We start from the raw sequence: 17,604 nt of genomic DNA on the forward strand, positions 1-17,604 counted from the left end.
TTTGAAGCTGATTTTTTTTTAAAATCGGCTTGATGTTTTTTTTCTGTTTTTTGAAGTTTTTAAAATATCTTTTTTTTTTGTTTAACCTGTTGATGAACCTAACCCATAATTCATAAATATTACTAAATACATTACTATTTTACATTTTATTATTATTTTTTAATTATTGTTATTATTATCATCATTATCATCATCATTCTTATTATTATTCATTCATTCATTCATTCATTCATTCATTTTCTGATCCGCTTTATCCTAACAAGGGTCGCGGGGGGTGCTGGAGCCTATCCCGGCTGTCTGCGGGCAGTAGGCGGGGGACACCATGAACCGGTTGCCAGCCAATCGCAGGGCACACACACACACACACACGAACAACCATCCGCACTCACACTCACACCTCGAGATAATTTCGAGTGTTCAATCAGCCTGCCATGCATGTTTTTGGAACGTGGGAGGAAACTGGAGTACCTGGAGAAAACCCACGCAGGCCCGGAGAGAACATCTTCTTCTTATTATTTTTGTTCTCATTATTATTCATATTATTGTTGCAGTTCTTAATATGCGTGAGAGAAAAACTAGAGCCGATTCAACAAACATCAGTGCAAAAAAATAATAATAAAATCAAGAAAAGTTTACTTGTATCTCTGATTATAAAGTTTAGTGAATTTTTTTGTGTTATTTCTATTGTTATACGTTGTTGTCACACAGTGTAAATAAAGTGTCTCGAGTTTCCGATTTCAGTCCTCTGAGACTGCAATCTGCCAATGAGATCATCACTGAAGATCCTATAAATGAGAGACTGTGAAGTGGGATGTGTGAAAACCTCAAACAATATTCTATGACTCATGTCAGATGAACAAAATCACAGATCCAGTGCCCACTTCACATCTTTACTTTGTTTGTGATAACACAATATGCCTACCAAAATATGATTTGTCACCATTTAAGTTTTTTGGTTTGAGAGAATATTTTGGGTCACATTTGTAAAAAAATGAAGGTTTATGTGCGTTTCTCTGCTCACTGTACAGTGGCAGACACTAAAATGATTTGAAATTGTGGACTAAAGGCAGAATGACATCCTCCTCCTCCTCCTACTTCTCCTCCTCCTACTACTACTACTAATAATAATAAAAAATAATAATAATCACAATAATGTAAGTGGGAGGCCCGGTGGACAACTGGTTAGTACGTCCGCCTCGCAGTGCAGAGTTGCAGGGTTTGATTCTAGCTCTGGTTCCTGTGTGGAGTTTCCATGTTCTCCCTGTGTTTGCGTGGGTTTTCTCTGGGTACTCCGGTTTCCTCCCACATTCTAAAAACATGCACCATCTGTGAATGGAACACTCTAAATTGTCCCTCGGTGTTGTTGTGAGCGCGAATGGTTGTTTGTCTATGTGTGCCCTGCGATTGGCTGTCAACCAGTTGAGGGTGTACCCTGCCTACTGCCCGAAGACCGATGGGATAGGCTCAAGCACGCCCGCTACCCTTGTAAGGATAAGCGGATTAGAAAATCGATGGATGTATGAATGGATACTGTAAATTATAATAAGGTAAGGTTGGTGGACATATTCTAGGTTTTAATGACATTTTAGTCATCCATAACATACGGTAATGTTTGCTAACTCAACATCAGAAAAAGTAAGGAAATTTGTGTTTGGTAGATTATTTCTTTGTTGGAAAATGCTTTTTAGCAAAAAATCCTATACCAGTGGAAAATCAGTTTATTACTCTTTTGCCCCCATGAAAAATGTTTATGTCTTCTCTTCCAATACAATACATGCCAAACATGCTAGATGGGTGAGCACCACAAGTCAATGGCAACAGTGAAATAAACAATTTGGCATTGCCAAGTATTTGGAAAATGTTTCATGAGCGCAACTCTCAAATTCAGCTCTGCTGCTCATCTCACCACTGTCGGTTCCTTTAAAATGTGGCACCATTTAAAAGGAAAATAAAATAGCCCTTCTAATGGAATTTGATTCATTGCCTAGAAGCATTGCTACAATAAACAAACACTCTGCCCTAACACAAATACAACATTGCTTTTTTTTTTTTTTTTGCCACTTATATGAACTGTTCAGTTTTACTTTAAATGACAAAGGGCCTCATCTTCTTTTTCCAATTTGGTATCACTCTACAGACAGTTCGACTGAATGGATCAGCTCTCCTCAGAAGCAGATGACAAATGATGCATTAAAGCCGGCCATGTTCAGTCACCGCTCCCATCGTATTGAGGTAGTGCACATTCGGTTCAATTTTACCATGTCATCGCAACAACAAACAATAGTTAGGGAGATGGCAATATTTAAGAACGCGTGTGTGTGTGTGTTTGTGTGTGTGCATGTGTGCGTGTGAGCCTTTGTCTGTGCTGGATTTGAAATACAATACAACCCTAAAATTTTCATTTACGACACATTTATACATGATCAGATGATTTTGAAGTACTCTTTTACCTCCGGGAACATTGCCATTGAAGTTGTAGTTTTTGGAGCTTGGACCAGTTGATGGTTGATATTGATTGTATTTCTTCCATATGTAACTTAAGGCTACAGTTTTTTTTTTTTTTTAATGTTGTAGATGAGAGTGAAAACAATCTGGGGCAAACAGAAAATTAAGAAAGAATGACAGTGGTGCGGCCCGGTAGTCCAGTGGTTAGCACGTCGACCTCAATTCCAGCTCCAGCCTCCCTGTGTGGGTTTTCTCCGGGTACTCCGGTTTCCTCCCACATTCCGAAAACATCCCTGACAGGCTGATTGAACATTCTAAATTGTCCCTAGGTGTGCGTGTGCGTGTGTGTGTGGCCGTGTGTGCGCGGATTGTTGTTAGTCTCGAATGAATGACAGTGGTTATTTAAAGTTAGTTTTTTTGTGAACTGTTCCTGTTATAGTTTCAATCACCAGCACCACACAATGAAGACGAGACAATCACAATTGTTGACCAAGCGACTGGAGAATGTTCATATAGAAAGCTAAACAGTCACAGTAACTTCAAGGGTTTTTCTTTTTGACATTTAGTATGTTGCAATCAAAAACCCAACAGTATTAATGGAGCATTACTCCTCCCCGCTGTTGAGTTCAGTATGAAATTCATTCCGATATCATGTTTTAAAAATCAACTTTATGCGCAGTGTATTGTGATTACTTTTTTTCATGTCAGACCTGCTATGATGCTTGGATGAGTTCATGAAAATATTTTTTTTTGTTTATTTATTTGTTTGTTTGTTTGCATTGATAAACAAAATATGGATTTTCTGTGGATTTCTTATTATGAAAGCAAAAGGCGAAATGGCCTGAAATACTGTACATCTCTCCTACTGGTGAAAACAGAAGCCAGTGTATGTAGAAATTGTGCTTTAAACATGAGGCCGCTGGCTAAGCCACTTTTGTCATCTCTGCAGCACAAAATGAAGGACAGACAATTTCACACTCTCCAAACCCTCATAACGCATTAACTGGATGTTCCTCATGTGAGAGAGGAAAGGGCAAACCCTGGGAGCTAAATGGCAATGATGAGTAATTTTAGTCGCAGGAACTCTATGGGGGAGAGAAATTTGTTTTTATAGGCAATTTAAAGACAATTCTCACCAGATGGAAGTATATTAGTATTATGTGACTTTTGAAGTATATTTGGCACCTCTGCACAGGACAGTGTTAACCTTGTTACTGTTCGCCTCTGTTGAGTCCAAGCAAAAACCCTATTGATTCGGAATTATTAGACCCAAGGCTCGACAGTCACATCTGTACATTGTGTGTGTGTGTGGGTTTTTTTTTTTTTTTTGTGTGTGTCCTTACTCTACTAGATGTAACTTTCAACAGTCAGTGATTTCTTTCCTGTGACTTAAAAATTGCTGTTTGTCAAAGTTCATTTTGGTATGATAGTACATATAGACTCAGGCCTTCATCGATTAAGCTGATTATATTTGTTGTGCTCAGACATGTTTTCCGACCTCTTTTACGGATGCCATAGGCAAAGTCAAGTCGCATCAGCAGACACGATGGCAGAGGTAATTTACAGACAGGCGGGAAAGTCTTTGGTGTGCAACAGGCGAGGTAGTGATCTCCACCTGTCTATGTGTACCCAGGGCTGGAAGAAATAGAGCAGAACTGAACACAATTTAGTGAAGTTGTGGAAGGAGCAATTAATTAAGACTTGACTGCCAGGTCACCACAATGTCATAAACAGACAAAAAAAAAACCTCCAATACTCCTAGAAGTGCATGAAAGCATTATTTGACAAACCATGAGTTGCAATTTTTCTTTTTATTTTTGTGCTTAGGGCAAAATATAAAAAGTCTTACTTTGGTGCCATCTTGTGGCTGCCTAGAAACTTTGTTGGAGTGAATTGAGGCTCTTCATTTCGCCAAAACAACTGCTTTGCTGCTATCTTGTGGCATATATAGGCAATTACAAACCTTTTGGGGCGTGTCAATTATTCAGATTTTCACGATGTTCAATATTTGGGGAAAATATACAGAGCAAAACAAGTTTGTGGTACAGTTTGGTACAGATGAATAAATTTCTGTGCAAAGTATATGATGCAAATTTGTTTCATTATTTTTGTCCCTGTCATATTATGCACATCCTAGCTGCCTCTCTACACTGCAATCAAACCACAGTACTGTCTTGTCTCAGAGCATATGTTCTCATTGGTTATTTATTTATTTGACAAAAGACACTCGCAGGCTAACATCTGCTTTTCCAGAAGCAACTGTGCCTCTGGTTGTCTTGGCATGTTTTTGTTGGCTCTATTTTCTCATTAAATGTGGCATTCTTCATCAAAGATTAATGTTTTTCTTAAGGTTTGTGTAGATTAAAAATATATATAATTGAATCAATAAAAAAATAATAAAAGGCACATCAGTATGGTCTTACCACTGTGCAGCAAGTCACAGTACACCTCACACCTTTGTGGTACACACACACCTTAATCGAATCTATATAATAGTATCATTTTGATTTAGGATTGCTCACAGTGACAGTCTTCTAGTGTGTTGATTAAACTGCAGTGAGGGACATTTGCCTTTTTTTAGCCTTAGTTTAAAACTGTGATTTATACTTTAATTTTATACTCAGCTAAATTTCAGCATAAGGAAAGACGTTACCGATCTGAGGCAGCTGTGTGTCAAATGGTGTCTTAGATCATGTTTTTGACATTTGATTCTTGTATGTTTTTATCACAGGGGATGAATGGAAAATTCACTGGATTGTGGTTATGGCCATGAACTCTGAATAAAAAAAGAAGTAGAACTTGTCATGAGAAATCTCCACAAGCAGATCTATGATTTAGTCGTCAGGATGTGTTGGAATACATGTCCGTCCCACCGTGCTTCTCAAGACTCTAGAAGACAGCAAAATCAAATGATATTGCTGTTAAGAGTGTTAAAAGCAAATGAGTGAAACCGGTTCAGAAGAGGCAGAATGCCTGAGGGAAATGAAAGAGTGAGGAGGTGAGAGGGAGCTATTAAAGTAGGACAAGTTGTGATGTTCATGGTGAGCGTGTAAGGGGTGGGGCTTATGTGTAAAGCTGGATAGCAAGACAGAATCGTCATTAGCATCGGTGTTAATCTGCCTCTCAAAAATACACAGAGACAGACATTCTCTCTCTTTTCCATACCACTTTTTTTTAACTTTGCTCTCCACTCTATACATCTATATAGTTATTTTTTACCCCTTCCTGCTTCCTGCCCCCCCCCTCTCTCTCTCTGTCTCTCTGTCTCTCTCTCTCTCTCTCTCTCTCTCTCTCTCTCTCTCTCTCTCTTTGTCACTCTCGCCTCTTATTCCTCCTCCTCTCTCTGTCTCTCTCTCTCTCTCTCTCTCTCTCTCTCTCTCTGTCCATCTCTCTCTCTCTCTGTCTCTCTCTCTCTCTTTCTCGCTCTCTCTGTCTGTGGATGCTGGACATGAAATCCAACAGGACTCCTATGCCTGCAATGGTTGACTGCAAGCCTCGCAGAGTGAGTGGCTCTGTGTCTGTGTTTGTGGGCTATAGACATCGTAGGTGTGTTAACAGTTTTATAGTACAGTAGTTAGTAGTTAAGTTACTGTGGCAAAGTAGAAAAGTGGCTCGTGCGTGGTGTTTGTCATTCCGCCCGCAGTACAAAACCTAATAGAATCCTCATAATTGCCTGGTGGTGTATGAACGGTGTGTAGTTATTTACAGAGCAACTTAGTTCTGCTGTTGTATACTGATGAATGGATGTTTGACCGCAGTTGTGCCTGTGTAAGATGAGACAGAATGCTGGAAAGTATTTGCACTCAGCATACTGTCATTGCGAAGTGTGCATAATTTTTGTTATTTGCATTTCAATTTGAATAAAATAATTACCAAAACATGTACATTAGCAGGGAAAATGGCAGCCCAGCAGCCTGGAGAGCCTGGATCCAAGTGATGAGACCACAGACACAGAAGACAATGACGAGGAGGACCTGGGAGTTATTGATGAGCAGCGAAGCATCATCCGTCATCTATTGTCCCAGCTCAAACTTGGAATGGATCTCACTAAGGTGAGCTTCTCCTCTCTGCCTTTGTTCTACCTTCTTTAGAGGACTATACCTTCACTTTCTGTAAGAGGCTGAGTATTGAGATGGGAGGTATAACAGTAGAAAAGTTGTAGGTCATGAATGCAGCTAAATTACGGTAGTGAAGGAGAAGTGCAGTCTTGTCACAGAAAACATAAACATCAGAGTTCCGTGGAGAAGTTGATGGTGTGTGATATACATAGTTATTTAAGTGACACAAAATTATTGGAAATAGGCCACATTGCTCAAATACGAAAGATGAACGCAGTGTGTTCCATGACAGTGGTTAACCATATTTGTAAACAATGATTCTAATAGCAAACAAGTCAAACTCTCACAATTATAAAACTCTTAATTAACTGCATGTTATGGTTGAAATCAACACAAAGGAACTTTTCACCCTTTGTAAAAGATTTTCATAACCCTTCTGATGAAACATCGACATTACAGCTTTGAAGAGTACCTTAGTCTTGGCCCAGGGAGGGGGCTGTATTGCTTTTACTGGCCCTACGCAACTTTGAGGAGGGTGGTAGGCTACTACGCCATACGTCACCTCCCCCTTTTTCCATTCGTTACAAAGACGGAAGTTGATTCAAATGTCTGTGCACGATTACTGCTGTCAAGGCTGAAGCTGCAAAGCGCCCAAAGAAATGCAAAGTTTTGTCTGAGGAGACAAAAAAAAAAAACAAAAAGAAGATGAGAGGCTACTCGGATAGAAGGACAGTCAAGGATCAACACTGACTCCGGTTTCATTCGCTGGCATGAGCTCCAAAGAGGTTGATAAAGTCAATAGTGTTTCAACTGTTACACTGCAAGCACTTTTCTCTCTTATGTTATCAACTATTGGGGTTTTTGGTTGTAGTCTGCAATCACATGGCTTCTCCTCAGGTGATTATGGTGACTCTTTCAGACCAATGAGTTAATGTGATTACTGATGGCCCACTGCTCTGGATCACAAGAAGAATGTGCTGATCGAATAGAATCGAAGAAAGACAAGGATTTAGACTGTGTGCTTCTCAGGCGACTGAAAGTGTCAACAGAATCGGAGTCATCCATTCTCGAAATCAGGAGCCATCTGTCCATCTGCACGCATCCGCTTGGTTATAGCTCCCACTGCAACTCTAAATAGGTTGAGCAACTGTATATAGAAAATGGATGAATTGTGTTTGGCACATCGTGTAGGTCCTTTTTTAAGGGTACACTGGTACCAGCCGATTCGTGCAGCGCTCAGTCACGCTTGATTCTAAAAGTCATGAGATTTTGATGTGAGTGCTCTCTGGCCTGGATGTGTAGTAAAGTATCACCAATGCAATTGTTCCTCCTGTCAGTTGTGAGTGATTACTGTACTACCACGTTGTGTTCTACAAATAAGCAGAATGAATGACATGTAGTCACATGCAGAAAAGTTGTCGTTATGTATTATGGTGTCATGAAGCGGTGGCATGTAAACAAGACGCATGGGTGACTGCAGCAGGGGACATGAGTGGGGTAACTGCCCTGAAGCGCGTAACGATTATCCCGCAGTCGATCGTCCCACATTACTAAGCTGCAGATTTTGTCACATTAAATGTGGGGTTGAGGACTCAAATGCAGAGATGGAGGAGAAAACAATTTCATCGCAGAATAACAACGACGCCAACGGTACTCGGAATCAGCACAAACACAAAATCAACAGAAGACCAAATTAACAGGGTTCAAAGTAACTAAACAAACATGAGGCAAAAGACTTGACTAGGTTAGACTTGACTTGAAAGACTGAGACGACAAACCAATTCCAACAACGAACCCACAAAGACAGAAAGAAACCAGTAGTGATGGGTCAAAATGTTCCGAGGCTTCGAAGCGTGTGTCGAGTAATCCAAGATGGAATTTTTGAAGCACGTCTCGAAGCGTGATTCGTCCCAGATAAAAGATATCATTGATGATGTATGCCAGGGGTGTCAAACCCATTTTTGTCGCGGGCCACATTTTAGTTCTTGTTTCCCTTGGAAGGCTGTTATGACTGAAACCATATAAAGAAGTCAAGAACAACGGTTTATTCAACTATTGTTATAAGTTACTGTAATGAGGGTCTTAGCAACAAGAACATGCTTACAATATCTCTCTTATTTATTACACATGAGAATATGAATTTTGGGACAGATTTTATTTATCAAGCCTCATGGAAGTTGACATGTTAGATTTGCTTTTGCAGGCCACATAAAATGATGTGGCGGGCCAGATCTGGCCCCCGGGCCTTGAGTTTGACACCTGTGATGTATGCGGACTCGAGAAGTGGTTTACGTGTCGGCATGATCCATGAACGGACAAGTAAAATCCGTTACAAGATATCAAAAAAGCTTTTGCATTTGAAGCTCTGTCAGCCCAGTGTGCAGTTCACATGTTCTCCCCACTCCTGTGTGAGTTTTCTCTGTGTCCACCGGCTTCCTTCCGCATTCCAGAAATATCGACGTTAAGTTAAATGAACACTATAAATTGTCCATTTGCGTGAACGATGACTTGTTACCAGTGCAGCGTGTACACCGCCTCTCACCTAAAGTCAGCTGAAATGGTCTCCAGCTCACCCGTAAACTGAATTAGTACTAGCGCTATAGAAAATGCCTGGAGAATGAATAAACTACAATAACTTTGTTCTTTCAACTTTCGCTCGCCCCCACAGGTGGCACTCCCGACATTCATCCTAGAGAAGCGCTCTCTGCTCGAGATGTATGCCAATTTCATGGCTCACCCTGACATGTTCCTCTCAATCACCACCGGAACTACGTCAGAGGAGCGCATCATCCGCTTTGTTGAGTACTATCTCACCGCCTTCCATGAGGGCCGAAAGGGCGCGGTGGCCAAAAAGCCCTACAACCCCATCCTGGGTGAGACTTTCCACTGTACTTGGTGTGTGCCTCGGGAGTGTGTTCGATCCCTCAGAGCCACCAACTCCATGGCTCCCAAATCAGCGGCTGCCTTCACATCTCCGACTTCAAACTCCTCAGAGAGTTGCAGTGGGTTCAAATCCGACTGTTACCAGGTTCGCTTTGTGGCAGAGCAGGTGTCTCACCACCCGCCTGTATCAGGCTTTTACTACGAGTGCAAGGAGAAGAGGATGTGTGTTAATACTCATGTATGGACCAAGAGCAAGTTCTTGGGCATGTCTGTTGGAGTCTCAATGGTTGGAGAAGGTAAGAGAAGAAACAACTCCTTTAAAATCTACTACATGATGACGTGAGGGTTTCCAGAAAGAAGTACAGTACCTGTGATGTTTTGTCAACCTTATTTCAAGATGTGCAGCGCAGTGCAAAAGGTTTCACAAATCGTATGTCTGAGTGCAGAGTTATATGGGTTATGTCAATGGTGTCCAAACTACGGCCCAGGGGCCATTGGCAGCCCGCCATCCATTTTTTCGTGGGCCGCAAGATCACTTTAAAGCAACCACCGCTGTATACAAAGTGCTGTACATGGAGCAATTATCATGTATACAACATTAAACAATAAAACAATACATTAATAACAAAGATGGTATAAAGCACAAAAGCAGGAAAGCTAAAAATGTGTGTGCGTGTGTGTGTGTGTGTGTGTGTGTGTGTGTGTGTGTGCGTGTGTGTGTGTGTGTGTGTGTGTGCGTGTGTGTGTCTTGGGGAAACAGATGTGAATACATTTGACCTGGACATAAGACAGCTGGCCATTATATAAGCGTCAGGGAGGAAGGGGGAGCAAAGCATGATGGGTGCTCAGTAGGGATATGTGGCAGACAGTTTTCAAATAACAATATCTTGTAATTGAGGTCAAGCTAAACTGCCCCGGACCGTCTTAAATGCTTGTTTCTTTCACTGAAGGATTGCGTTTTAAAATTGAAGTATGAAGTGTACAAGTCATGTGTCCTTGTCTCTGTATCATCGAAAGGAAAAATCGATGAGTCATCAGCATGTCTCTGCCCTGTTGTTCCCAGGTGTACTGCATCTGTTAGAGCACAATGAAGACTATGTGTTCACGCTTCCTTGTGCCTACGCCCGCTCCATTCTGGCCGTGCCTTGGGTGGAGCTGGGGGGAAAGGTTACAATCAGTTGTGCCAAAACTGGATACTCAGCTACAGTCACGTTCCACACCAAACCTTTCTACGGAGGGAAAGTTCACAGGTACACAATTTTGTATGACCCTTTTACGATGCTTTAATACACTATACCATGCTATGGCGTTCTCCTGCTAATAACCAAGGGGTGGGGACTGAGTCCCGGCACGAATAGCAACATTCCATGAGTAATTGGCACCCACCCAAAAAGTGTGGGTGTCTTTGTTCCTGAAAGGCAAGGCAATGATTCTCACTTCAACATTTTTCCTTGTCTCCATGATGCCACAAGACTGTAACAAAGCAATATATTTATAGAGCTTCGACGTTCATCCGGTCTACTTATTGGTTAAATTTAAGGTTTTCTTTTTTTCCCAGACTTTATATTCAACATGGCTTTGGCCTGAGCACAAAAATAGCAAATATGTGAATTTGTATGTGAATAACAAAGGATAGGTTACCTAAAAAAAAAAAAAAAAAAAAAAGGCGCTGTCCACTGTATACTATAAGCATTAAACAAAGAGTATTTTGGGTGTCCTAACAATGTATTTGTCAGCAAACAGTGGTTGAAAGGAATACTACCATGTTCACTCTTAGCAGTTATAGCTATAGATGATATAGCAATAAAGTGGAACCCGTGTAAGCACTGTTGCCGTGAAAACTTCCCACTTGAAATCTTGTCCTCGCTTAAACAAATCTGTCTTTTACAGAGTAACCGCTGAAGTTAAACACAACCAGACAGGAAACATAGTGTGCAAAGTCCAAGGCGAATGGAATGGTGTGCTGGAGTTTACCTACAGTAATGGAGAAAGCAAGGTGATTGATACCTCCAAGCTGCCTGTCATCAAAAAGAAGATCAGGCCAATAGAGAAGCAGGAACAGAATGAGTCACGGTGAGTTAGTCAGATGCATAATTAAACGAATACAAACATTTGGTGATTATTCACTTCTGATGCAAAGTGAACCATGCATCTATCTATCCATCCATTTTCTAATCCACTTACCCTCACGAGGGTCGCGGGGCGTGCTGGAGCCTCTCCCAGCAGTCTTCAGGCAGTAGGCGGGGACACCCTGAACCGGTTGCCAGTCAATCGCAGGGCACACATAGATGAACAACCAATGCTGCTCACACTCACACCCAAGAACAATTTAGAGTGTTCAATTAACCTACAGTGCATGTTTTTTACAATGTGAGAGGAAACCTGAATCACGTTTCGTACCCAAACACAACATTCTTGTTGTTAAAGTTCATATGATACAACGTGCCATATTTGGTTGGCTGTTTCATATGTGATGATGGGACGCAATTCAGCTTCCATTCAAATTTAAAATCGCCTCAAAATGAGTTGCCAAAAGTCGGCCACTTAAGAAAGCTAGTCGCATAACCATGCACGACAAAGTTGCATTCAGTCGCGTCTCTCAGTGTGCGTCGGCGAGCGCATACGTTCACAGAAGTTGAAGCTCGTGATCTCCTCTTTCCACTTTAATGTTGATAATGATTCAGAATTCTGTGTTTTTTTCATGTGGGTATTCAATGATCATTCTAATTTTCTTTGATTGACATCAACATTTCTAGAGGCACACTTTTTTTCACTGAGGTTTGAGATGTACGTTTTAAGTGTTCGTTTGAGGGGAAAAAAAGGCAATGGAATATTTGAAGATGTGCTGGGCTTTTCAGGGGTGTAAATAACACCCTCACTTGTTTTTTGTGTGACGTGTCCAGGCGCCTTTGGCAGCATGTAACAGCATCTCTGAGGGCAGGAAGAATGGATGACGCTGCAGAACACAAACATCGACTTGAGGATAGGCAACGCATCGAGAGCAAACAGAGATCTGCCACCAAAACTCCTTGGAAGCCCAAGCATTTTATCAAAGAGGTGAGGAATGTTATAAACAATCATATCCAGTGAATTCTTCCCAATTAAAGCAAACTGAAATGGCTCTTCATGGCAAAATTCCAATACAGGTAATTTTATAACCCCATAACCAAATCTATCTCAACAGTATTTTTCCCTTCCTGTTGAAATTATTCCATTTATGAAGTCACATACAATTGCTTTACAGGTACTGTATATGAGAGTGCTGTTATATGTGAATCTTAATCATATAAGAATTGGCAGTAGCACATAAAGCATATTCACCTTTGAAATGGAAGATTGAAATGACATTTCACTTGGTATTGCAAACACAGAAAACATTGTTTGTCATTCATGATTGGAATTGGAACAGCACAAACGGATGTTTCCTCCAATACTTTAGCCATGAAGTTGTTTGTAAAGATCTCGACGGACATATCAACTCTAATGAAAACAAAGAGTATTTCATTTTTTTGGTGTGTATACAGGGTGACGGTTGGGTGTACCACAACCCACTGTGGAAAGTTCATTGACCAGAAGCCATGGAAGCAATTCTACGTCCCGGGAAACAAGTGGAATAATCGAAGCAGTGCAACCCACCATCAACCACAAAGAGAAATAGGACACCAAAGGCTTTCAGAATAACTTAGAATCATTTAATTGAGTCTTTCACACTGTTGAGATGACTGTTTTCGGAGGATCAGTGTCAATCAGTGAAAAGAGACCACGTGAGAGACCTTCAGTCTTTCTTGTTCAAAATAACACAGGTGCATTTAACTCACGATATAATGTGGTGTCCACAGCACTGCATATTGTATATGAGAATTTTTTTATGGTTTCATGTCGAAGTGCTTGTAATTAAGAAGTAATCCACACTGCTCTTTTGATTCCACTCAATTTATCCTCTGGTGGATTTAATTAAAAGTTTCTTCTGATGAAACCCTGATGCACATTTTTATAAAGGTTGGTTGAAGTAGGGCGGCCCGGTGGTCCAGTGGTTAGCGCATCGACCTCAAACTGCAGAGGTACCGAGTTCAATTACAGCTCGGGCTTCCCTGTGTGGAGTTTGCATGTTCTCCCCTTGCCTGCGTGGGTTTTCTCCGGGTACTCCGGTTTCCTCCCACATTCCAAAAACATGCATGTCAGGCTGATTGAACACTGAAAAATTTCCCTAGGTGTGATTGTGAGCGCGGATGGTTGTTCATCTCTGTGTGCCCTGCGATTGGCTGTGGCATCCGGTTCAGGGTGTCCCCTGCCTACTGCCCGAAGACAGCCGGGATAGGCTCCAGCACGCCCCGTGACCCTAGTGAGGATAAAGCGGTTCAGAAAATGGATGGATGGATGGTTGAAGTAAAACAAACAACAACAACAACCCCACACCAATAACACACGTCTTGTCACAATTTGTTTTGCCCTTTGTTGAAAAGAGCATGTGAAGAGATTCGAACTACAAGCTACAAAAGCGGAGGTTTTCAGATTTGTCATGTACATTATGTCTACAGTATATTATAATTAAATAGAGATACCAGATTGCCAAAGGTGTTCGCTCACCTGCCTTGTCTCACACGTGAACTTCAGTGACATCCCATTTTGATGGACCTTCAAGGTTTTAATCAATATGACCACCCTTTGCAACTATAACAACGTCAACACTTCTGGGAAGGCTTTCCACCACAAGGTTTAGAAGTATATGGCAGCAAATGCTCAACCTGCGATTCAGTGGTGGTTCACTGTAGTCCCAGTTAAATGTACTAACTAGAACAATGACTAACACTCTGTGAACATCAACTGCATGGCCTCACACGCAGCACAGTGGATTAGCATGAGAATGGTGTGTGAGTGCTGGAAGGTCAGTAGTTCATTTCGATCCCAATCCAGCTCATGCTCTCTCACCTTTGCCCCATACTGCCTCGCACACAGAGCTCGGACCCAGCCGGGTCACCGTTACCTTATCCCAATTGCTTATATTAGTCACTGTTTGACTCCCGTCCTGATAACTGTGGAAACAGCATGGAGGATAGCCACACCTTCTTGTACTTCGCATATGGGAGCAACCTGCTAAAGGAGCGACTGCAGCTCAAGAACCCGTCTGCAACATTGCACTGTGTGGCCAGACTCAAGGTACGCTTATCTACATCTGTCCCACATAAGACTTCACGGTTGTACGCCGATAACTCGTTTCTGTTTCAGGACTATAAATTGGTATTTGGGAACTATAAAGGACTCGCCAGTGAGCGGTGGCATGGAGGTGTGGCCACTATCGAACGCAGTCCAGGAGATGAAGTGTGGGGTGTGGTGTGGAAGATGAACGAGTCTGATCTGAAGTCGCTAGATAGGTGACGTGCCATCTTGCAAGTGACTCTGACACAGTGAAATGTTTTCCCGGTGAAACTGACGTTTGGGTTTGTGTGTGTTCAAATGTGCACATGCAGTCAAGAGAACGTCATGTTGGGTGCGTACAGCCCTGTGGAAATATCGGTAAGGACAAAAGGCCAGGAGCTTCGTTGTCGTACCTACTTAATGAACAGCTGTGTGTACGCCGCACCGTCACCACAGTACCTACTGGTAAGTGGGCATTTGCCACATGTTGCTTTTGTACATACTTGGCTACTTACTTACTTAGTCCCCCTTGGGTTGTTGCTCTTTCTAGCACAAGGAGGAACCATATTGATCAGCCAAAATGGATTTCACATGCCACACTGTAAGGCAGCAGTATGTCATGATTTCTCCCAGACGAGGAGCAAACAAAGCTAATGATGAGAATGATTCCTTTTATGGTCGTCTCATACTTTGACATCCATGCTGGAAGAGAGAATGGCATTTTCCAAACTGCCCCCACAACGTTGGAAGCATATAAATGTCTAAAGCACAAGTGTCAAACTCAAGTTCCGGGGGCCAGATCTGGCCCGCCTCATCATTTTATGTGGGCCGCGAAAACAAATCAAGCATGTAAATTTCCATGATGCTTGCTAAAAGCTGACTAAAATTTCCGTCCATCCATCCATCCATCCATCCATCCATCCATCCATCCATCCATCCATCCATCCATCCATCCATCCATCCATCCATCCATCCATCCACTTATGGTTGTCATCAGTTAATAATATGACCTTTATCAATAATGGACTAAGTATATTAGTCCCCCCACCAAATTGAACTGTAGGAATCAGGACATGAGTTGAGAAAGCAACACAGTTGTGGTTGATTATATTGACCCATAGCCTACTTCCAGTGTTTTGTGTACAGCATTAAAAAAAAAAAAAAAACACACAAAAAAACCCCATGGCTGAAATGATGCTGCAAATCTAATATTGACCTTTATTGCCAGTCTTCTTAAGGTGTTTGTGAAATTTTGTGCTCACGTGCTGCATTCGCTCATATCCTGTGCATCCGCTGGAGGCTGAGCACTCCAAGCCCTAAAAACTGTTCAGGTGGACCAACAGTGTTTAGTCCTTACCCCTTAAAAGGGGAGTCAAGCCCCCCAAATTCTTTACAAATGTTCTTTGCAACCCCACTGGTCGAAATACGGTATTCTCATTAATATTGTGTTTTTAGAAACACAAACGGGTGAGCCGTTATAATTTTTACCTGAGCCTTAGCAACTGTGATGTCATTGTCAATCAATTAACAGCAAGTGGCAAAATGGCCGCCCCCTGAGATGGCTAACAACAGGTCATGTAAATTTCCATGATGCTTGCTAAAAGCTGACTAAAATTTCCGTCCATCCATCCATCCATCCATCCATCCATCCATCCATCCATCCATCCATCCATCCATCCATCCATCCACTTATGGTTGTCATCAGTTAATAATATGACCTTTATCAATAATGGACTAAGTATATTAGTCCCCCCACCAAATTGAACTGTAGGAATCAGGACATGAGTTGAGAAAGCAACACAGTTGTGGTTGATTATATTGACCCATAGCCTACTTCCAGTGTTTTGTGTACAGCATTAAAAAAAAAAAAAAAAAACACACAAAAAAACCCCATGGCTGAAATGATGCTGCAAATCTAATATTGACCTTTATTGCCAGTCTTCTTAAGGTGTTTGTGAAATTTTGTGCTCACGTGCTGCATTCGCTCATATCCTGTGCATCCGCTGGAGGCTGAGCACTCCAAGCCCTAAAAACTGTTCAGGTGGACCAACAGTGTTTAGTCCTTACCCCTTAAAAGGGGAGTCAAGCCCCCCAAATTCTTTACAAATGTTCTTTGCAACCCCACTGGTCGAAATACGGTATTCTCATTAATATTGTGTTTTTAGAAACACAAACGGGTGAGCCGTTATAATTTTTACCTGAGCCTTAGCAACTGTGATGTCATTGTCAATCAATTAACAGCAAGTGGCAAAATGGCCGCCCCCTGAGATGGCTAACAACAGGTGGATGTTGCTGTTTATCTCATATTTCACAAGCACAATATTAATCTGAATGCCATGTTTAGACTAGCGGAGGCACATGGAACATATTATTGTGAAGAAATGTTTGGGGCTGACTTCCCCTTTAATCAATAGATTGATCAGTGTTAGTGGATGAATACTCTCAAAAGCATTTTTGAATTTACCAAATCATCCTGTAAAATATTTTTTTAAAGTTACAATTGGATTGAAGGGTATACCGAAAACAGAATCTTGTCATGTAGCATCGCGTTTTTACCCTCACCATTTTCCTCCTATGAACCATCCAGAAAAGGGCTCAATCTGCTTGCCCTTATCATCACCTGACAGTTAGCAACCAATCGGTCACATTACACGCACACCTCTGCCAGGCTCCGTGACCACACAGTTTTTTTTTTTTTTTTTGTGGACATTGAGAGCTTCAAATAATGCCCAAATGCCTGAGAGAATGAATGCAGATGAAGACAGTATGGCGTTCTGACCTTTGCTACGTCTTCTACTGGACGTACAGTGTATGCACTGAACCGCTATGTGCCCACCATGTGAAAAACTTTTTTGTTGTTGTTGTTGTGTTGGATCCCTACAAGAGGTGACCTTTGCTCTCTTGAGATGCTAATATGCTTACAACATGCAGGACAACAAAGGCTTATGTAGCCTTGTGTATGGCAAAGGAACATGTTAAATAATGTAAATTCTACAAATCTCAGGAGGGGATAAAATCCGTTTTTCAAGCCCCTTTTTTTGAAGAATTTTTATGCCATGTCTATTTTTGGGGGGGGGGGGGG

At 41.6% G+C, this 17,604-nt stretch overlaps 2 protein-coding genes across 7 annotated transcripts in view; both read left to right on the forward strand.

Moving 5' to 3' along the window:
• The window catches only part of osbpl10b (oxysterol binding protein-like 10b), a 25,872-nt gene extending 12,474 nt beyond the window's left edge, over positions 1-13,398 (forward strand). For 3 of the 5 annotated variants that reach the window (XM_019880038.1, XM_019880037.1, XM_019880041.1), the window contains 7 exons: positions 2,138-2,232; positions 6,336-6,497; positions 9,172-9,682; positions 10,450-10,636; positions 11,277-11,459; positions 12,290-12,443; positions 12,911-13,398. In XM_019880038.1, coding sequence (XP_019735597.1) covers positions 2,138-2,232; positions 6,336-6,497; positions 9,172-9,682; positions 10,450-10,636; positions 11,277-11,459; positions 12,290-12,443; positions 12,911-12,955 — 1,337 coding nt within the window. In that variant the 3' untranslated portion in view covers positions 12,956-13,398. The remainder of the gene's footprint in view (positions 1-2,137; positions 2,233-6,335; positions 6,498-9,171; positions 9,683-10,449; positions 10,637-11,276; positions 11,460-12,289; positions 12,444-12,910) is intronic. The other 2 variants (XM_019880040.1, XM_019880039.1) reach the window with 2 other exon arrangements.
• A 354-nt stretch (positions 13,399-13,752) lies between these two features.
• ggctb (gamma-glutamylcyclotransferase b) overlaps positions 13,753-17,604 on the forward strand; it is a 4,750-nt gene continuing 898 nt past the window's right edge. Inside the window, exons 1-3 of one of the 2 annotated variants that reach the window (XM_019880046.1) lie at positions 13,753-14,543; positions 14,613-14,758; positions 14,855-14,987. In XM_019880046.1, coding sequence (XP_019735605.1) covers positions 14,433-14,543; positions 14,613-14,758; positions 14,855-14,987 — 390 coding nt within the window. In that variant the 5' untranslated portion in view covers positions 13,753-14,432. Of the gene's footprint in view, positions 14,759-14,854; positions 14,988-17,604 lie in introns of both variants that reach the window. The other variant, XM_019880044.1, reaches the window with a different exon arrangement.

The sequence above is a fragment of the Hippocampus comes genome, unplaced genomic scaffold (assembly GCF_001891065.2).
Source record: "Hippocampus comes isolate QL1 unplaced genomic scaffold, H_comes_QL1_v1.1 scaffold135, whole genome shotgun sequence".
Lineage (NCBI taxonomy): Eukaryota > Metazoa > Chordata > Actinopteri > Syngnathiformes > Syngnathidae > Hippocampus > Hippocampus comes.